Here is a 21140-nt window from a genome sequence, read left to right on the forward strand (position 1 = left end):
AAAAGGATTTCTTTAGAAGGCAAACGTCCCCTCCAGGATCAGCGATGTTTAACTTAACCATTTGCTTCCTTTAACCATTGATAACACAGTCTCAGAAGTTGCCTTATGGCTCCAAGCAGTCTCAGCAACTGTCTTTATGGCTCCCAAACTACGTGGCACCTTCAGTGCCTAGTAGTGGCTCCCACACTCAAGCAGCTCTGTGGAGACACTCAGGTGAGGAGGAGCTGAGGCTTCCTGCCAACGCCAGCACGCGCGCTGCCTTGGGAACGGCCCCCAGCCGCAGTCAGGCCTTCGGATGCTGCAGCCCCCCCCCCGCCCCGCCCCAGCGCCCCGCCTGCAGCCTCATGAGACATCGTATTAACCACAGCTTGTGTTTTCTGTATTCTGATGCTTTGACATTTGGGGCCGTGCGGGAATGTCCCTCCCAGGGGTCGCTAATCCCTAGAGATGGTAAACACTTGCCTGAGAGCACGACTTTCGGACATGATCCCGCAGATTCAGAGCCCGCACCCCCAACTGCCTCCTTTATTGGGCTCTCGCACACTGGGCCACTATCCCTGCCCTGACCACCCAAGGCCAGGGGCAGCCCCTGTGCCCCAGAGCCTGCTGAAATTGTCTAAACTAGCCACTCCCCCGCCTGCTCACCCTGCCTTTCATGGAAACCACAATGAAGGTGCTTGCCCACAGGTCCCCATCTTCCCCTGCCTCCGGGTGACCCCAATGCGTCCTGGTATGGCCCCTGTGGCTCTGTGTCCCCTATTCTCTTGGGATTTGTGAGCAATAAACCATCTTTTTGATGGCAGTTGTTTCCTGATCTGTTGGCCTCGCCACACCCAAATAATAACAAAATCTGTATTTAAAAGAGAGACCTCTGCACAGCAACACCCAGCCACACCGCTCCCAAATCGCTGACTCAGAAACAGAGATCCATGCTTGTTGTTTTAAGCTACTGAACTTTGAGGTAATCTGTTAGGCAGCGATAGAGAACCGTGCGGAGTCAGAACCAAGCCAACACCTTCCGGGGCGGATGGGTTGCAGCTTTTAAGGCTCACAGGGCAAGGGAGGGAGGCTTGCCGTGGTTTGAGGAGCTGGTTTCCTGTTTCCCCTGGTTCAGGTCTGAGGTCCTCAAGGTCGCTCGGTGGAGGAGAGGGCCAGTGCTTGGGACAAAGGCAGGTCCTGCGAACGAGAGTGTTTCCTTTGACGACCTCAGTTTCTTGTCGTGGACCCATTGAGGCGGAGCGGCCCAACGCACAGGCCCCGTGATAAGTGCTCAACAGACGGCTGAAACCGATTTTTGCAAGAACCCAACGTTGCACATCTCATCCCCACCCGCCTTGGGGCCGTCTCAGAATCTTGAGAAAACGCCGCCTCTGCTTTCGCCACATTTTGTACGAATGAGCAGTGGAGCGAGAGGGGTGCCGACCTCGAGCAGAGCTTGGATCTGATCGGCTCAGCAGTGCGGCCCCTCGGGCACTGGCTCTGCGATTTCCTCTTCCTGTCGCGTTTTGTTGACTAAGTTCTTTATCACTCGATTTTAAAAAGCGATACATTATTTAAGAATGAAAACCAGGCTGATCGTTCTCATCACGATCGGTCGAAAAGTTACCTTCTCAGAGACAGATCTGACAGGTGATTCTTGTGCTTAAATCGCGTATTGGTCAGAGCTCGCTAGAGAAACAGAGCCAATAGGATACGTGTGTAGGTACGTACGTATGTACGTGTACTGAGGAAGCCTTGATGCACAGGTCCCTGCTTCTGTCACTTTTGCTAATGACCCACTGACCAAGGCAAGCCACGCGGCCACGCCTGGAGGGAATGTCCAGGAGGTAGAGACATTCTTTACCTCTTGATGGGAGGCGCGGGAAATTCACGCTGCAGGACGGGCTTGTGCAGGAGAATGAGAACTTATGGTCAGTTTGCCAACAGCCACCAAGGTTCTTCGGGCGAATGATCGCAGAGATGTGGGAAAGCCTGCAGGCAAAGAGGCGAATGTGTGAGTAATTTTTAGGGTACCCCTAAACGAATAGTAACACAGTATGTCATGTAAACTGATAGTAAAGAAAAGTTGAATAATATACTCAATCAAGCTAAAAGAAAGCAATAGACCACAGCCACGCCACCCTGAATGTGCCTGATTTTGTCTGATCTCAGAAGCCAAGCAGGGTCGGGCCTGGTTAGTACTTGGATGGGAAACCACCTAGAAGACCAGATGCTGTAGGCACAAAAAAAATAAAATAAAATAAGCACAGGAAAAGATGTTTGACTTCATTAGTCATCGAAGGAATGCGAATTAAAACCACAATGAGATATCACTACTCATTCATCAGAATGGCTAAAAAATAAAAAAAAAAAAGCGATGATGGCAAATGTTGGCAAGGATTCGAAGAAACTGGATCACTCATTTCTTGCTCGTGGGACTGTAAATGGGTACGGTCCCCGGAAAAGAGTTTGGCAGTTTCTTATAAAACTAAACATGTGAATTACCATACAACTCAGCTATTGCACACTTGGGTATTTATCCAAAAGAGTTGGAAATGTATGGTCACGTACATAAAATCCCTGAGCGTGAACGTTCATAGCACTTTAATTTATAATAGCCCCAAAGTAATGAACCGGATATCCTTCAGTGGGCGAGTGGTTAAGCAAACTGTGGTATATCCATACTGTGGAATACAACTCGGCAATGAAAAAGAAGGAAGTATTGATATGCAGAACAACCTGGGCGCATGTAGAGAACTAGTGGGGAGAAAGCTGAGCCCAAAAGGCTGTACACTGATTCCATTTATGTGACATTCTTGACATGACCAAATTATGGAACTAGAAAACAGATTATTGGTTGTCAGAGATTAAGGATGTAGGGGAGGGAAGTGGGTATGGTTATAACAAGGTGACATAAGGGTGTCACCTTGTGGTGACAGTTGACTGTTCAGTGTCTTCGCTGTGGTGGTGGATACATGAACCCACACGTGTGCTAAAATTGCACAGAACCGGACACACTTGCGTGCGCGCGCGCGCGCACACACACACACACACACACACACACGAGATCAACGACATCCAGAGAAGTCTGAACGAGGCGGGCCGGTCACATTAGGGTCAACATCCATGCGATCGTGTCGTACAGTTTTGCGAGATGTTCTCTTACCTCAAAAGAAAAAGTGTGGGCTAAAAAAAGGAAACAGACTGAAACGCTGCAGTTAAAAGACAGAAAGGTGTCAGGATGACAAACAGAAGAACATCACAGTCTTCTTACCAGAAGCACATTTAAAGCACGTGGATACAGAAAGGTCGGAAGTGAAAAGGTAGAAAAGATAAGCCAAGCGGGCAGGGACTGAAAAAACGTCCGGGACATCTACGTTCATATCAGGGCGACAGCACTTTGAAACAAAGCATGAATAAATAAAAACTTAAAGAATATAGAGGGGATTTTGTTAATGTATAAAAGCTTAACAAAAATGCCAAATCTGTATGCATCTAAGGCATGGCCTCAAACTACATAAAGCAAAACGCGATGGAATTACAATGAGAAGTAAGTAGAACTGCAGTCCTGTGTGTGTGTGTGTGTGTGTGTGTGTGTGTGTGTGTGTGTGTGTGTGTCCTGTTTCATTTACATTTTCTCCCGGTCTACGGTGGGATATTTTAACACTCTTCTCTTAGTAACCGCGAGACCAGGTAGAGGAAGCGATCAGGAGCGTACGGAAGAGTCGAACAACTGCAGGACACACTCGCGTTTTGAGCACAAGGAAAACGCACACAAAATCGATCCTAGAAAGGGCCGGAAATGTCAACACATTTCGACGGATTGAGATCGTGGAGAATACATGTATATATTTTTTGTACACTGTGCAAGGGAGCTAGCGACTGATTCTAGAAAGAACACTCGAGCCTTCGTGGTTAAGGAGCTGTTTCAGGAACGTCTGCCCGGCCCTCACGTCATGTCCCGGGATCATCGAACTCCGAGTGATGTGGAGAATCGTTGCTTCGTAGAAAGCGAACCAGCACATGAGATGTCCAAGAAAAAATGTGCCTCGACTACATTTTTTTTTTTTTTTAAGGATTTGATTTTTTTTTTTAATTTGTTTTAAAACGAGGTATCGTGTATCCATGCTGTAAAGTGCGCTGCTCTTCAGTGGACGTCTCAGTGAATGTTCGCACAGGTGCGCACCTGTGCAGCTGCCATCAGAGCACGATGCAGAACCTTTCGCGCGCCCCAGAAGTTTTCCTCGCGCCTTCCTTGCAGTAATGTACCCAAAGGATACCTCATTCTGGCTTCTAACACCGTAGATTTAAGCCTGCATGTTTTGGATTTTGTACAAACGGAGGGATATACTGTGGATTCTTCAGGGTGGCTTTTTTTCACCTACACCACGCCCGTGGGGGTCCTCCTTGTTGGGCCGGCAGTGGGACTGTATTACACAACCAATGTTTCCATTTTCCAGTTGGTCGTTTGCGGTTTGGGGCCATTACGAATGAAGAATTGGCTCGTGTGACTATGGCAGCGTGGTAAATCCAAAATCTGGAGGGGAGGGCGGCAGGCTGGACTCTCAAGGAAGAGCCGACGCGGCAGTGTGAGTCTGAAGGGGGTTTGCTGGCAGAATTCCCTCTTCCCTGGAAGAGGTCAGTCTTTTTTTAAGGGCTTTCAAGTGATTAGATGAGGCCCGCCTATATCATGGAGCACAATATGCTTTATTCATAGTCTACGGATTTAAATGTTAATGTTACCTGGAAAACACCTTTACCAAAACATCTAGAATCATGTTTGATTGAACATCTGGGTACCACGGCCTACCCAAGTGTAATCATCATGAGCGTACACCTGGGAGTGGAGCTTTAAAAGCTAATGCCCATTTTCGGAGTGGTTGACCCACCAGCAATGCATGAAAGTTTTGTCATCAGGACAAAAAAAGGGGTCCGTCTGCCTGCGTGCATCTCAGCCCAAGAAGAGACTTGCGAAGGTTTTGCAGCAAAGAAAGTAAGGTTTATTAGAGAGCTGCAAGTCCCAGAGACACAGGCAAAGCCATCACTCCAAGGCCTGGCTCCCAGGGTGTCTCGGGAGCACAGATTACTTAGGGAGAGTAAGGGAGTCGGGTCGTGGGTGCTACTGATTGAAGGACTGGAGGGAGGTGAGGTAACTGATCCCTGTGTCCGGTTCTGGAATCAGACGTGGGGCCATCCTCTCTGGCCCCGTGGCCAGGGGAGTTGTTATTCTGCCAAGATCTTTAGCTTAAAGTGCAACCATTCTCATGATTACGGACCTGAGGCTCGGTTGATCTTATGTCCTAAGGCTTCACGATGAAAAGAGCAGGGAAGCCGGGGGTCAGGTGGAAAGCAGCAAGCGAGTTACAATGCCATGATCTGGGCAAAACTGGCTTGAATCAGAGGAAAAAAAAAAAACTGTATTAAAGAAATGAAGTGTCTGTGTGGTTACAGTTTCAGTTGATCTATATCCTTGTTAGCATTTAATATGTCTAATGGGGGTGTTGTTTTATTTATATTTCCCAGCGACTAATGACACTAGGCACCCTTCACATGCCGGAGGGCTGTATAATATTGGCACGCGATATATCTTAACGAGGGTAAATACTTTTTTTTACCGTTGAGAGTTGGACTGTGAAATACAGCCATGGGTAAGCTGGTACCCCTTCAAACGCAAGTCTTTAAATATTTGCTCGACGTGTATTTAGTTTGGCTGCATAGAAGCTGGTTGTTGTTGTTTTAAAGATTGTTTACAGAATCGTTCACTCTCAGAGGCTGAAAAAAAAAAAAACCCTCCCAACCTTTTCCTACTTCTCTGTCCTTCTTGTTCTCGCTTCAGGTTGTGTATTAATTAGATGTAAGTTCAACTGAGGTTATGGAGCCTCTGAGTCATAGCAGCTGAAACAAGCTAGAAGTTTCTTCTCACTCGAGTAAAAGTCCACAGCCATCTGGGCCAGGCTGGTGTCCACTCTCTTCGGTGTCGGGGACCCAGGCTCCTTCCGGCCGTCTCTGTCAGGCCGAGGGTGGCGTCTCTGTCTCCTTCCAGTTCAGCCAGGGGAAAGGGACCCTCTGACCCACACCTCCTGGGGAAGCATGCGCTAGGGTTACAATGCTCACGATAAAATAAGTCACTTGTTGCCGACACACATGTGACCCCATGCAGTACTTGGTTTGGAATTTCTGACCTTCGCTCGACAGTGACTTTGAGTGAATAGGCCTCGAAAAAGCAAAGAGAGGCCAACGTCATCGTCATCGTCATGGAGTGCTTTTCTGCCCCTCTGAGCGCTTTGGTGAGGCGGGGCTGATTCACCAGTTAGTTAAGGGGAGCAGCAGGGTGAGCTGGCTGCTCTGTCATTACTGCATTCCAAGTCAGCTTTATACATGGCCCCGGGGCGCTCCTGGTGGCCTCTACCTGAGCCCTGCCCCCCCCCTCCGTGTTGACACATTCCTGGTTTCACAGCACAGATTGGCCCACACTCTGACGCATCTCACAAAACCAGCGAATGTCCCCCACGCCACGAGAGTGGGGGGCTCGCTCTACATACCCTCCCGTTTGTATTTATAAAGACGATTTTGACCGCCGGCCACAGAAAGTCCAGTCAAACGAAACTGAATTCACTGACGCTGTTAGCTGGCAGATGATGACTGCTTTTGACCTGAGGCAGCCTGGCTCGTCCTGGGGCCCCATGCCGTTCTCCCAGGCCCGGTCGCCCATTCCTGCTCCTTGGACTACTCCTCAAAATACCCTGCAACGTGCAAGCCCTGGTTTCAAGCTCTGCTTTCTGGGGAGACCCAGCCTGAGACAGCGGGGGCTAGATACAGTCATAATTTCGTGTCTTTCCGACATGGAGAAGGGAATGACCCGTAGGTTTACTCCTGCGGACTTTCGCTGATGCAATCTTTCAACGCACAGGGAGGTAGATACAAAGCCACCTCCGCAAGCACCGGACTGTGTCTCATTCCCAGTGGAATCCTCAGAGCCTGGAACAGCACCTGGTACAGGTAGGTGCTCAAGAAGCACCTGTGGGAGGAGGGGACGTCCCACTGCTCTCGGCAGGGTCCCCGGCCGGCTCTCCCGGCCGAGTTCCTGCCTGGGGTCTGCCGACCCGCCTGCTGCACTCCCTGGTTTTGCCTTGGTGAGGGCAGCCAGAACCACTGAGTCTGCCCATACCCCCCCTTGCCACTGCCCCCACCCCGGAGACATGCTCCTCACCGTCCCAGGACCTGACGCGTCCCTGGCCGGGGGTCTGGCGGGATGTGTCGGGAAGCGGAAAGGAGAAATGTCCTTTGGGCCTGAGTCCTGACCCCGCTTGCCTTCCTCATTGGCCCCCCGGTGGGTGTGGGTACTGCCGCGGGCGGTGGGGGGTTGTCTCCCCGCACCCCCGGAGCAGAAAAGGCATTTGGTAATACCCCAGGGGAGGTGGCGATGGCCAGAGGTTTGGGCTAAGCCAGGTTGGCGGGCTCTGACCACCTCCCACCGCGAAGCTGGTCAGGGTGGAGGAGATGCGGCAGCTTGGCCTGCGGGGTGGGGGCGGGTCGGTGTCCTCTGCACCCCGGGCCCAGGCGGGAAGAGCATGAACCACAGCTGGCATTTACTGAGCGCTAGCTGGGTGCCGAGCGTCCTCTCGTTTAACCTCACAGCCTGCAAAGCGAGGACAAGGAGGTTCTAAGCAGCAAGGCCAAGGTCCCCGAGAGTGCCGAGGAGCCGGGACTTCAACTCAGCTGGCCCCGAGGCCCGGCTCTCGCCCCCGACACTGCAGGTGGGAAACTGATGTGCGGGCCACAAGGGCTGGGGACTTGGGTTCTTCCTGACGACGGCGCGCGCAGGCAGGCTATTTATCAAAAGACCCGAACTGGGAGCAAGGTGACCCTGGCGGGCCCTGCGCAGGTGGGGCTCGGTCTCTCTGACCACACAGTTACATTCAGCTGCAGCCTGAAGCAATCAATGTGAGGGCCAGCGGGGCCTGCGGTCCCCACCGCCCCCAGAGGCCGTCAGTGCTGGCATCCTGGCTCTGAGGGGGTCGCAGACCTGGAAGAGCCTCCAGCAAGGCCTGATGAAAGCCCATCTGGGTCTACAGCCCACGCCCCCGGAACGTGTCCGATCCTGTCTGATCTCGGAAGCTAAGCAGGGTCGGGCCTGATTAGTACTTGGAGGGGAGACCACCTAGGAAGACCAGGTGCTGTAGGTGTGAAAAATAAGAATAAATAAGAGATTGTGAGCTGGCAAGGTCCTTGCCATTTGTGAGGTCCACCAAGGGTTGCCTCACCCAAAAAAAAGAAAAAGAAAAGAAAGCCCATCTGCCCGGGGTGAACCAAACCGCCATGGGGCCGGGCACTGAACAGTTTGGGGGCTCTCAAGGGCCCGAAGGTGCCCCCGAGCGGGTGGTGTTGATTTGGGGGTGACTACCTCCAGACTCTGCCCGAGGCCCTGCCAATGGGGCTGTTAGCCCTACGGCACTTTTAGGGTCTTCTTTGTGTTCTTGGGGTTCTAAGACTTCTCAGCCGTGGGCGTGGGTCTTTTTTCTTTTCATTTTCCTCAATCCTTGAGGTCTTTTATTCTGAAGATGTCTGTCCTTTAGCTCACAGAATCCTCTCGCATGATCTCTTTGATAATTTCACTTTTTCTCTTCTATTAGTTGAATGTCGTACTTCCTGGTTTTATTTTCCATGTCTCTGGTCTTCTTTCCCTTATTTTTACTTCTTTTAAAAATATTATTAAACGTCTCTTTATGGTCCGACCCGGCAGCTAGATTTTTAGTTTGGCAATCATTTTTTGAATTCCCAAGAATCCTTTCTCGGTCTGATTTTCAGTATTCCCAGCTGGGGAGACACTGTCCTACATGGTTTCTAAACAGTGACTTTCCTCCCCTGCCACACTGGTGGCCAACGGCCCTGGGCTGCCAGCTCTCTTTAGAACCACCATGGAAGAAACTGTCACCTGCCCAAGGTCACGCCGCTTCCCCAGGCTCACGTCCAGGGACCAGCTGACAAAGGAGCCTCCAGAAGCACCCAGCCCCTGCTCCTCCCGTGGGCTTGGCTACGGCCTTCACTGATAGGCCGCTACAGGCCAGTTTCTCCCTCCACTCAATCACGTTTCCTTCCTTTCTCTCCCACAGCCGTTGACTCCGAGAACTATCCCTAGTAAACATCCCACGTACCGCCAAGCTCCGTCGCAGAGCCTGCTTCCTGGAGACAGCCAAGCACCAACCGCCGGTACTAAAATTAAACCCCAAAAGCAGATAGATACTCAACAGGAGTTTGGAGGAGGCTCGCCCGTCACCTAGCTACCATGAGGACATGCCACTGGTGGCAAGAGGCACGGAGAGCCCCTGGCACGAGGTAGCAGAATGATTGCTACACTTTAACTGGGCGGGGCGGAGGCAAGAAGGGACTAATTGGGATACCAGAGGGAAGGAAAGGCATGTACTAGCCGGTGAGACAGATCAGACATGTGAGAAATCGTACCTATGAGGACAGTGGAATTAGGAGTCTGTTGCTAACACTTTGCAAAAAATATAACGAACGCCTGAGAATGATGAGTCAGCATGAAAAGCTAAGCGCGTGATGGAAGACAGGCAGGCGTCCGCCCCCCATTGCAGGAGGGCAGAGCAGGAGGCCCAGGCCCACAACTTACCACTGAGAGCGGCTGAGCTCCAAAGAAAGTGACGCCTCTCATCGAGACAGATCTGCCATGCCCAGGTCAGGGGACCCTGCCATCCTGGATGGCAATAGCTGGGTTGACATCCTCCGGATCTTAAAGGAAGTGGAGCCATTATCCTCAAAAACGGCAGAATCAGAGTGGCAGCCCAGGTCCTGAGCGGAGAGAGATATGGAGATGGTCGACAGAACTCCGTGCTCCCAGGGGCGAAACAGATGGCCGGCCATCGAGACGAGAGCTCAGCCTGCACCACCCGAAGAAATAAAGAATTGCTGAGCGGCAGTCAGCCCGACAAAGGTCACAACCCCTTGTCCAGTTCGCAGCCGCGAACGAGTCAGGTGACCTAAATTCAATGCTAAAGGAGAGATCGGATGCCTAGACACTGAGGAGAACATCGGTGCGGCCCACCCAGCGTTCGGAACATTCAAGAAGAACCGTGGCTGGTCTTGGACTTCTGAGAGTGATACGATGCTTGCCGAGTATGCCCACTTCTGAGTGAGGTACCAGATCGCCCACGTGCGACGTGCTCAGAGACCAACTAACCTATCTGGCCACCATCAGCTCCTCACCCATCTCAAGGATACAAAATTGTTGAGGTGAAGGAGACAGAGGGACAAATTCTTTGGAGACTGTCCTCTGACCCCTAAACCTGACCCTCGGAGTGGTGACTGAAGAGAAGCTAGAACCAAGCAGAGGAGGTCACCCCCTCAATCTGGGCTGCTTAGACAAGATCTGACCCAAGTCAGGGGAGAGAGAAGCTGCCAATTGGATAAGAGCTTTCGATAGGCCCATACCTTTCAGTGATCCCAAGAGGGCTTTGGGGACAGCGTGGTTGACTAAGCACGGGATACGCCTTTGATCCCCTCCAGGGGAGAGAAGGTCTCCTTTGACAGAAGAACACTTTTAATGAGAAGGGGGAAGGAGGAAGCCGTCCGTGGCACCCAGCGGGGTGCAGCCAGCTCTATACCGGGACCCGTCTGCCAGGCTCACCCTTGAGGCAGACTCCAGGGGCTCTCAGCAGCTCCTCCCCCGGACTGGGATCATCCATCGGTGCCAGGATGTCGAGGAGGGGCTGGGCGCCGGGAGGAGATGACAGGGCGTTTCTAAGCCGGGTCCACGGCATCTTGGTGAAGGTAGAATCGATAATGCCGGAAGTCATAGCAGAATAAAGGGGGAAACGTTTCCCGGAAAATGTTATGAGACAGCGAAATTTTCATTCTGAAAACCAGATAAGGACGAAACGAGAAAAGAAAACCACGTGCCCATTTCACCTGTGAACATAGATATTAAAGTCTTAAACAAAACCCACAACATCGTATCAAAAATAGTACCTCACGATTGAGTAGGGCTTATTTTAGGAATTCGTTAGAACAAGGATTCGCGTACTTCTCCACACTAATAAAAATAAAGGAGAAATAGCATGAGATAACGTCAAGCAACGCAGAAAAAACCTTTGATAAGATTTGTTATCTACGATACAAATGCTTACTCAACTAGGAATGAAAGGGAACTTGTCGGTCTTGATGCAGGTTTCATGTCAAAGGTCTACAGGAAATACTAATCATAATGGCCTGCGGCCCCCCGGCCTAGACACATTGACCAAGGGACAGGTCCGCCTGAGCCATGAGAGATGGAGATATGGATACGGCCAACCCCTTTCTTCACGTATGCCTGCTTGTCCCTTTAAGATCAGAAACAAGCTGCTGCGGCTTAATATAATAAATGGTGTGTAAGGGCTAGAAGGGAGGAGATAAAATTCTCATCATTTGCGGATGATGTGATCATTTATCTAGAAGGATCACTGGAATTGACACACACCAACTAACAGGATCGCTAAGAGATTTCGGCAACACTGCGAGGTATAAACCTATAAGACCAATAGTATTTCTAGTATTTCTCTACATCTCCAATACCAACAGCCAACTAAAAAAATAAGATATTATCCACAGCAGCAAGGTACAATGCACCTAGAATATATAAGAATATGTAAGACTTCTTGGAGGAAAACTTGAATAGAGGATATAGAAGAAAATCCGAATAGAGAAACAGATTATCACAAAGAGGAGGATGATGAAGTTATAAAGATGTGAGTTTTCTCCAGATTCATTTTTAAATTTCGTGCTACCTTAATCAAAGTTAGATTGTTTCGGAGAAATTAGATACATTTACAATAACATTTTTCTAGACAAATAGAGATCCATATAAAGCTGAGAAAACATTTTTAAAAAGGAAACTGGAGAGTGTCCTTTTCGCTCCCAGTTTTATAAGACCATAATAATAAAAATGGTGACACCGGCACAGGAACGAATAGACAATGGCCGAGACAGAGCACTGACCGGCAGACCCAGCATCTACAGGAGCTTAATTTATAAGTCAGACGGTCCAGGTGATGGCGTTGCAGGGGGTGGTTCCTACTTGACATCACAGGCAAGATGGCATCTAGATGAATTAATGGTGTAAATGCGGAAGTAATTCTACAAAGTTAACAGGAGACAACAGAGGAGAATCTTGTTGTGATCCAGGGTCGTAATGAAAGACTTTTAAGCAAAGTTTCAAAGCACAAAGCAGAAGCGGCCCCGGCTCAAAACACCACCAGATGAACTTGATCACGCTAAAATTAAGGAGTTCTATTCACTTGGCAGAATTCACAGAACAGGAGAAGGTATTTGTAATGCCTAAGCCAAGCACTAATACGTAGAATAAATGAAGGATTCCTGCAAATCAGCAGAGAGGAGGCAGCCAATCAAGGAGAAAATGGCCGGGAGACGAAAAGGCAATGTGCAGAAAAAGAAAGCAAACGAGCACATCAAAAGATGACCGAGATCCTGAGTAATGAGAGACATGCAACTTAAAACAGCACATCACTGCACGTGTGCTGGGCGTTGGAGGGCCGCTGAGGCTGCAGCGAGCCGCACACACACACACACACACACACTCACACGGTCCAGCATGGTAGGAACAGCCCAGGACTGCCCTGTGACTCTGCTGTAGCAGGGAAGAGGAGCCAGACAAGTTCAAATGAACCCCAGAAATCTCTGTGGCGCACGAGGATGAAGGTGGGGACAGGCAAACGTGTTGGCACAACCCGGGGCAAACGGGGAGGCTGGGTTAGGCTTACAGAGGCGGGAAGGGGACAAGCCTCGGGGCTGGGGCAGGGCGGGTAGGGATAAGCATCAGCCAGGGCCATCCCATCTCTACCTCTACTTCCACTTTAATAGCCCAGACCCAGGCCCGGACCTACGCAGGTAGACCTTGAGGTCTGGCTGTCCCTGTCAGGCCCTGGAGAGCCCAGAAAAAGAGGCCTCTGCCGCCCGTGGAGATGCCAGTGCCAAGAAGGTGTGTGGGTGTGCGCGTGCGTGTAAATGTGTCTGCATGTGTGTGTGACAGTATGTGAAAGGATTGTGTGAGTGTGCGTGTTAAGTAATTTTCTGGAGATGCAGGAGTGTCTTTGTCAGGGCTGTGGAGTTTGAGGCGAGGAGACAATGTAGCAGAAAGGGAATGGTCCGTACTGTTTCTGATATAAAATTGCAACTGTTTCCTTGCTTTGTTTTTTCTTTGCTTTTTTTTTTTTTGTAGCTGGTTGAATACCAGGTATGCAGGACTGGGGAAGGCAGGTTTCGGGTTGCTTCTAGCACAAGTCAGAGAAACTGTCTGGAGCCATTTTGAGAAGCCATTACGAGGCACTGAAGAAGTCACGTAGCTAAAAGTCACGGTATGGCTGATGAGTTTAAAACAATGGTCACCTTGGTAAGCCTCATGAAGTCACCTTTAAAGGTAATGGAATGTTATACTACCACGGAAACAGGAAAGTGTGGGATCTTATGTAATTGACAAACATTGTTTTAGATATGTATGGTGTGCTTTGCTATGGTAACGTGGTGATTGATTATGGTATTCAAAAATCACATAAAAAGGCTATGCTAACTAAACTTGGGGCTGCGGCTCTGACCGCATGCCCTCCAGGAAAGATCTTTTCTGTCTTCTCTTTTTTCCCTTAGGCTTCGCCCGCCTCTTTCAGGTACTGATCGACTTTAGCCTCAAGTCCGCTCAGGCATCTTCTGCTTCGTACTTGACTACACTGAACTGTGACTGTTTGTGCATCTGTTTTCTAGCACTAGGCGGAGGCCATGCCTTGGTGACTTCTCCCCAGCACCTAGCACAGGTCTGGGCAAAGTGGAGACATTCGATACCTATTTCTTATGACTAATCGTCTAAATGTGGCTTTCAACACAAAGAAGTCAACTCTTTTCAAGAAAGAATTCCTACCCTATATGAAAAAAAGGGATTGACCCTTGTATTTTCTACTGTTGCATAAAAAATTACTACAAATTTATTAGTGGCTTAATACATCACGGTTTATTGTCTCAGATTCCGTGAGCGGCATTCCAGCACAGGGTGTCACAAGGTATTGGCTGACTGAGTGTCTGTCTGAAGGCTCTGCAAGCTCGCTTTGGTTGTTAGTAGAATTCAGTCCCCGGTGGTTTGTCCCCATTTCCTTGCTGGTTATCAGATGGGGGCCACTCACGGTTCCCTGACATGTAGCCCCTCTCTCATCTTAAAGCCAGCAGTGGTACATCGAATACCACTTGCTTTGAATCTCTGACTTCCTCCTTTATGACCAGTGAAGAATCATCTCTGTTTTTTAAGGGCTCATGTGACTGTGCGGGGCCCACCCCATAATCTCTCTTTCCAAGGTCAACAGTGAGAGTGGGAGGGGAAGAGGGAGAAGGCAGCTATGATAAGCTCAGGATAATGCAACGCCTAATACTGCCCGTTAAGGCAAAGACACCTCTCTTTCTTGGGGGTTTTTCCCTCTCTCACTTATAAAATGTCGTCACTAATTTATCTTTAGCAGATAAAAATGAAACGCCATTACAAACATCATTTGGTGTTAGTTATTCTGATTACACTATAAAATTCTGAAGTTTAGTTAGTTCTGTATTTTTCTCTTCTTCTTTTTTCTTCCTTTTATCCAAGGACTACAAAGTCAAGAGCATGTTCCTCACATATCAGAGCTGACGGGAGCTGCAGTTCAGAGGGGAAGGGATGAGTGGATGAGCATTAGGATTAGCACGTCTTCCCCCTTCCTCCTCCCAACATCAGGGAAATCAGGGAGGACGACATGGAAGGAAAGTTCAAGGTTAACTGCAGGGTCACAGCAGAAGGCAGCGGTCTCCAACCTTTTTGGTACCAGGGACCGGTGCTCCTACGAGAATCTAATGCCCGATGACCTGAGGTGGAGCTGAGGCGGTGATGCTGGTGCTGGGGAGCGGCTGCAGATACAGATGAGGCTTCGCCTTGCTCTCTCGCCCACCACTCACTTCCTGCTGTACAGCTCGGTTCCTAACAGGCCACAAACCAGTATTGGTCCGCAGCCTGGGGGTTGGGGACCCCTGGCTTAAGGAACAGAAAGGGTAGTCACTAAACAGAGTTACAGGTCCAAATGAATTTATTTTCAGGAAGATCTGAGGAGAGATTTGGCTTTCTTTCCAATACTAACAACCAACACACCAGATTTTGGCCAATCATTTAAGAAAATTTTTAGAAAAATCCGTATATTTAAGTAGAACTCTTCTATTACAAGATTATTTCTAACCTTAGGCTTTATTTTAAATTAATGATCTGACCCTTTAGGGTGACTAAAGAATCACATAATTAATTGTCCTATAATTAATTAGTCATTAATAATGCAGTAACTGCAAAAAGTAAACACGGAAGAAGGAAAATAAATCAAAGAAAGGCAATTGAAAAGAGACGAAGTATAGGTCATAATACTTTAAAACCTGTATGTCTGAGCGAGAAAGACAAGAGAAGGGATATTCACTGAACACTTACTATACTCTAGGAACTATGATGATGCTTTTACACTTGTGATCAAATTTATTCTCCCATTTTCAAATGAAGAAACAGTTGAGACAGAAAGGTTAAGTTTTGCCTAAGTTTACTCTAGTTAGCCTATAAATGGCTGAACTTAAATACAGATCTGTTTTATCCTAAACAGATGAACTTTTCACTGTGAACTGCTGAAAAAAAATGGCCACGAAGAGAAATGACTGATTCTGGGAGCCAAAAGGGGACCCCCCCACACACACTTTTCAGTAACTGGAGTCTATAGAGGGGCTAAGGTCAAGGTTGAAAGCTGAGAGATCAGAGTAAAGGGGAGAATGACTTCTAATTGCATAACACTGCAACATCCTATTATTTGATTTCACAACACCTTTACAGCATCCCTAATCCTCTGAATCTGAATTTACTTCATGTTAAAGATTGTCTTTTGTTTGTGTTAAGGCTGTCCTTTGAAAATTAAGAGGAAGAATTGCAGTGATTTAAGATTAAGAAATGAAAGAACAAAGCAAGCTCTAATGGTAAAATATTACAAGTCAGGTGATACGGTGGCTAATTCAGAAGTCCAATAAAGGGATGCGGCATGGGTGAAACGCAGGATGGCTAGATTCTACGGAGGCAGGACAAGGAAGAGGAGCCTGCTGGACCACGAGCTGCGGAAGCGCAGGGCCCTGCAGGGTGCATGTGTTTGGAAAATTGCTCGGTGAGAAGGACATGGGAAGAGCAAGATTCCAACGGTTCGTCCCATTTTCCGGATTGCAGACACTGTGGTCTGATGAAAGTTGTGTGTACAAATGTTTTCGTACAGATATACAATCACCCAGCAGTGGACTGTGGTGGGGGTTGCAGTATGCACAGGGGTGAAGAGGGTCCCAAGATTAAAAACAGCTGCCCTATCCCAAGAGAAGAATGCTTGGTAATCAAGGCAGTTTAGTCGGCTTGTCAAAAGTAGGATTGATGTAGGTCACCGGGAAAGAAGCTAAACGGGTCAGTGAAGGTAGGTGGCAAGTCCGGAGAAAGGGCCTGCTTTGTCTACCCCAGAGATCTTGGAGCACAGGCGGCTGGCTACACTGTCCTCTGCAGTCCAGGGACAGAGTTGGACAATGAAGACAGGGAACAGGAAGGACAGAATGAGGCAACTCCAGGAGCTCCAGAACGCGGGAGACAGTACTGCTGGGGGGCGAGTGAATTCCCAGAAGTTCTCTTGAGAACCTCGTCAGCCATCAAGCCGGCTGGCTCCGGCAAGAAACAAATCAAGCTCTTCTGGGAGAAAAAGAAGACGAGAGTTTCGTGTGTTAAGGGATAAAGAAGCTGTTGGTGGGGCCTCAGGAAAAGGGTCCGGCCCCTGGAGAATGTTGAACGACCCAGAGGCACAGAGCTGATGGTGACTTGGCCCAGCCCCCATGGGCCGGAACTGCCATAGGACAGTGCCTGTCCTTGCCTGGACCACCTATGGCTGGGCCAGTCCCGGAGGGTGCCACCCCTGCATCCCGCCTGCTGAGGGGCTGTGAGGAAACCATCCCTTTATGGTCCACATGAAGTTACTTACATATCAAAGGTGTTTTCAAGCGTATTGCCTCTGAAGAATCACTGCTCTGGGCAGGAAGGGGCATGAGAGATGGAGAAAGAGAGGGGACCGGCCCTGGGCGGGAGACTGGCTCTCCTGACTGGACCCCACCACTCTGCCGAGCTCCTGTTTGGGTTTTTTTCTGCCTCCTGGGGAACTCCCCGGCCCCGCCTCCACCAACCGCAAAGCCCAACGGGAACCATGGTGCCCCTCCCCAGCCTGGACTCACTAGGCCCAACAGGAACCATGGTGCCCCTCCCCAGCGGCTGCCTCTCCTCCCAGAGTCCCCATCTCAGGGAAAGAGGGACCTATCAGTCTCCCTTACGGCCTCCCTCCTCCCCAATAACCACCGAGTCCAGAAGCTTCCACCTTGATATGTTTGGAGAACTTGCCCAGAGCCTAGCCCAGGGCAGGCCCCACCTGGGCCCAGCTGCAGCCTCAGCCCATCTGGGGGGGGGGGTGGGGGCAGTCCTAGAGGAGGGCCTGAACCTCGCCAGGCGGCTTCTGAGGCAGGCAGACAGGGTTCGACACGGTTGCAGCTCTCAGCCTGGAACTCTCTGTCCTGGATCCCACTGACACCCAAGGGCACAGCTCGGTTTGGTGTTAACTGTGCCAGAAATGACTAAACTCGCTAATGTTACTTTTGAAAAGGGAGAGTCCAGCGTCCCTTTATCAATTTAGGTTTGAGAAACCATATTGTTCTCGTGATTTTTTTTTTTTTACAGTGACCTTCTATTTACGCCCAGGGCTGCCTGTTTTCACTTAGGAATGAAACGTGTTCTTTTTTAAAATAGGAGTATTTGAGTTGAGATGATGCACTTTAGAGAACAATGGTGAGCAGAGAGCACCCAGATATATGATACAACGAGAACCAGGACGGTGACATCCAGATGGCTGAGGGGTATGAAAAGCCCAGCTCGGAGTGGGGCTTATGCGAAAACACGCGTGTTCGTGTACGCACGTGCGGCACCCGTCTTGTCTGTGGTCTGCGGGAACAAGCGTCCACGTGCAAGGGTTTGGGCTGCTGAGGTCTGCCACCCTAGCCTAGCAAGGAAACGGGCCAGACCGGGAAAAGATAAGGCCTCTGGAAGATTCTGGAACCGGTACTCCAGCCCTCACTGTGAGTCCACCAGCTCCAGGCAAGCCCACCCTGAGCGCAGGGCGGGGGCTGTGCGGGCTGGCGCCGGCTTCGCTCGGACCCGGGCGCCGGCCAGGCCGCGGGGTATCAGGGCGGTGACTCAGCTCTGTGGGCGGAGCGCGGCGGGACGGGGCGGGGCGCGGCGGGGCGGGACGGACAGCCCGGATAAGGCTCGGGGCTGCTCGGCGTCACGGGGCAGTTCTGCCATCGCTGTAACTTTGTCTGCGCTGCAACCAGTGAGTCCATGCCCGGGCTTTCGAGACCTTTGCCTCCCACCCACCAAAGCCAGGATGGGGATGCAGGGCACTTAGCGGGGCCCGGCGCCCCCAGCGCAGGGACTAGCTCCTAGTGGGTCCTGAGCGCCCGGAGCAAGGGGTGGGACCCCAGGGAGGACGGGCGGGTGCGCTGCCCCCCACGGTGCCCCCTCCTGGCCTCTGACAAAATTTCCTGACCCCTCCAGTGCCGCCCTACGCCATCGTCTACTTCCCCGTCCGAGGTAGGAGTTAGGGGCGGGGACAAGGGAGGAGGGAGGGAGTGGGGGCTGCAGCCCATGGGCCCTCACCACCTGGGATGACGCCCAGCACCCTTACTCTTTATGTGGCTGCTAGCCCATCTCCTTTTCCGTGTCCCTGAGCTCCTTGGCTGGAGCATCCCACCTCCTGTTTGCTGTGAGAAGATGGCAGCCCCCACCCCCATGGCCCTTCCTCAGGGTCCGTGGGGCCGGGGTCTCTGCCGGTCCCACACTCCCGTCTGCCCACACCAGGGCGCTGCCAGGCCATGCGCATGCTGCTGGCTGACCAGGGCCAGAGCTGGAAAGAGGAAGTGGTAACCATGGAGACCTGGCTGCAGGGCCCTCTCAAGGCCTCCTGCGTGAGTACCCATACCCCATGGGGGCAGGGGCTGGGCCTTGAGGGGGCAAAACTGAGGTGAGGGCAGCTGAGCTCAGCACCTCTAACAGCTGTGTCACACCCCAGCTGTATGGGCAGCTCCCCAAGTTCCAGGATGGAGACTTAACCCTGTACCAGTCCAACGCCATCCTGCGCCACCTGGGCCGCTCCTTTGGTGAGTGCAAGTAGCACAGCCCCGGGCAGGGGTGGGTGAGCATCAGCCATGTTCCTGAGCACCTGCTCAATGCAAGCCCCGCCCTCCATTTAAATCAAGCCGCCAAGCACAGGAGGCTACTTGCCCATGGTCAAGTCCAGGTCTGCCCTGTGCCAGGCTGCCTCCCACTGAGTTCTGAGCACCTACCGTGGATCAGGATTGTCCCTCCTGTCCACATTCTTCTCCCTTCTCTCTGGCCTTGGCCCACGGGCAGCCATGTGGCCTGTCATTAGATCAGCGGGTGGTCGTGTGTCAGGAGTGCAGTCACGCTGTCTGCTGTCCCGTGCCCCTAGGGCTGTATGGGAAGGACCAGCGGGAGGCGGCCCTGGTGGACATGGTGAATGACGGCGTGGAGGACCTGCGCAGCAAATACATCACCCTCATCTACACCAACTACGTGAGCATGGGCACCAGGGGCTGGCACGTGGGACCTACAAAGTAAGGGACTTCCTGTGTTCCCACCCCGCACCACACCCTTCATACGCTGCTGGCGAAGCCCTCCTTTCCTCAAGGGCCTGGGCTGGGTCGGGCTCTGTGCTGGGGGCCAGACGCCATTATGGACAAGCCATGACCCCCAGCCTCACTACCTGGGGGTGGTTTAGGAGGGCTTCCTCGTGCTGGCGGTGGAGGACAAGGATCTATAGCCAGCTTCTGGAGGGGGTTGCTGGCACTCTCGGGGTGCGCAAAGTATGCAGACATGGAGCAAATTCGGGAACCTGAGACCAATTTAGCAGGAGCAGGTGGTGGGGAGGGAGGGGCAGCAGACCCCGAAGGTCTGAACCCCACCCCCTCCGCATCCCCCCTTGGCGTCTGAGCAAGGGGGAGTTGAAGCGTGAGGTCTAGGAGGGTCCTCCAGTGCTTTGATCTGGGGAGCGGTCACAGCAGGCCTGTGAAGGATGGAGTGGGGTGGAAAACCAAAGAGCTGCTGCCGAAATGGACAGCATGTGACCATGGCTTGGGAGTGGGGAGTGAGCGGAGGGGCATAGGAGCTGGGGGGGGGGTGTTCAGCTGGGGCCACCAGGAGGGGGCGTGTCCAGGCCAGCGCAGAGGCTGGGGTGTGCAGCAGTGTGACGGTCGGGTGACACACAGGGCGTCTTTCTGACAGGAGACGGGCAAGGAGAAGTATGTGAAGGAGCTGCCAGGGCACCTGAAGCCCTTTGAGACGCTGCTGGCCCAGAACCAGGGGGGCCAGGCCTTCATCGTGGGCAACCAGGTGAGTGGCCGTCCCTGTCCTACGCCTGCAGTGCCACCCTCTTCTTACAGACGGGAGGCAGGTGCAGAGAGAGCACGTGAGCCATTTATTGCTGGGCGGACCTAGGGGACGGCTCGGGCTCTTGGTCCGCCCTCTCCCCCGACCCCTGCCTCCTCCCACCTGCTGCTCCCGGCCCCTACCCTGCAGATCTCCTTCGCCGACTACAACCTGCTGGACTTGCTGCTGAACCACCAGGTCCTGGCCCCCGGCTGCCTGGACTCCTTCCCCTTGCTGTTGGCCTATGTGGCCCGCCTCAGCGCCCGGCCCAAGCTCAAGGCCTTCCTGGCCTCCCCCGAGCACGTGAACCTACCCATCAATGGCAACGGCAAACAGTGAGAGCTTGTGGCACCCTCAGCAGGAGGCCGGGGCCACCTGCCAACCAGCCCTTCCCCAAGACCAATAAAATGGTCTTGCTGTGAAATTGCATTTCCTGGGTAGGGGTGCTGTGGGACCTTCACTGGTCAAACTCGGGAGGTGGCGGCCGGCTAGGATACCTGAAACCCGAAAACATGATCCGAATGTCTTCCTAGATCCCTCCACCCAGTCTGTTTACTGAACTCAAGAAACAGGAAGAGAGAAAAAAAAAAGAAACGAGGAAAAAATT

The 21140-nt window shown here is 51.5% G+C and overlaps 1 protein-coding gene, 2 long non-coding RNA genes and 2 pseudogenes across 6 annotated transcripts; 4 read left to right on the forward strand and 1 right to left on the reverse strand.

Annotated features, from left to right (window-relative positions):
• Positions 1-328: 328 nt before the first annotated feature.
• On the reverse strand, positions 329-17848 carry LOC107503605. 3 transcript variants are annotated; one of them, XR_001595265.2, is made up of 4 exons: positions 17028-17848; positions 5256-5365; positions 1844-1971; positions 329-1176 (listed from the first exon to the last, which is right to left on the reverse strand). It is a non-coding gene; the product is annotated as an uncharacterized LOC107503605 (long non-coding RNA). The 3 variants fall into 3 exon arrangements; XR_001595264.2 differs by lacking the exon at positions 5256-5365 and adding an exon at positions 9611-9789 and having other exon boundaries at positions 17028-17134; XR_001595262.2 differs by lacking the exon at positions 5256-5365.
• Positions 2104-2221, forward strand: LOC118603038 (annotated as a pseudogene).
• Positions 6549-17945, forward strand: LOC107503615. 2 transcript variants are annotated; one of them, XR_001595267.2, is made up of 4 exons: positions 6549-6978; positions 9093-9315; positions 13211-13408; positions 17840-17945. It is a non-coding gene; the product is annotated as an uncharacterized LOC107503615 (long non-coding RNA). The 2 variants fall into 2 exon arrangements; XR_004950853.1 differs by lacking the exon at positions 17840-17945 and having other exon boundaries at positions 9093-12690; positions 13211-13284.
• Positions 8047-8165, forward strand: LOC118603055 (annotated as a pseudogene).
• Positions 17946-18311: 366 nt separating the features above from the next.
• LOC107503958 (glutathione S-transferase P) lies at positions 18312-20962 on the forward strand. Its single transcript, XM_036220673.1, has 7 exons — positions 18312-18419; positions 18644-18679; positions 18947-19053; positions 19158-19245; positions 19578-19681; positions 20390-20497; positions 20684-20962. Coding segments are annotated over exons 1-7 (633 nt in total). The 5' UTR covers positions 18312-18418; the 3' UTR covers positions 20873-20962.
• Positions 20963-21140: the final 178 nt, after the last annotated feature.

The sequence above is a fragment of the Rousettus aegyptiacus genome, unplaced genomic scaffold, assembly GCF_014176215.1.
Source record: "Rousettus aegyptiacus isolate mRouAeg1 unplaced genomic scaffold, mRouAeg1.p scaffold_m13_p_5, whole genome shotgun sequence".
Taxonomy (NCBI): Eukaryota; Metazoa; Chordata; class Mammalia; order Chiroptera; family Pteropodidae; genus Rousettus; species Rousettus aegyptiacus.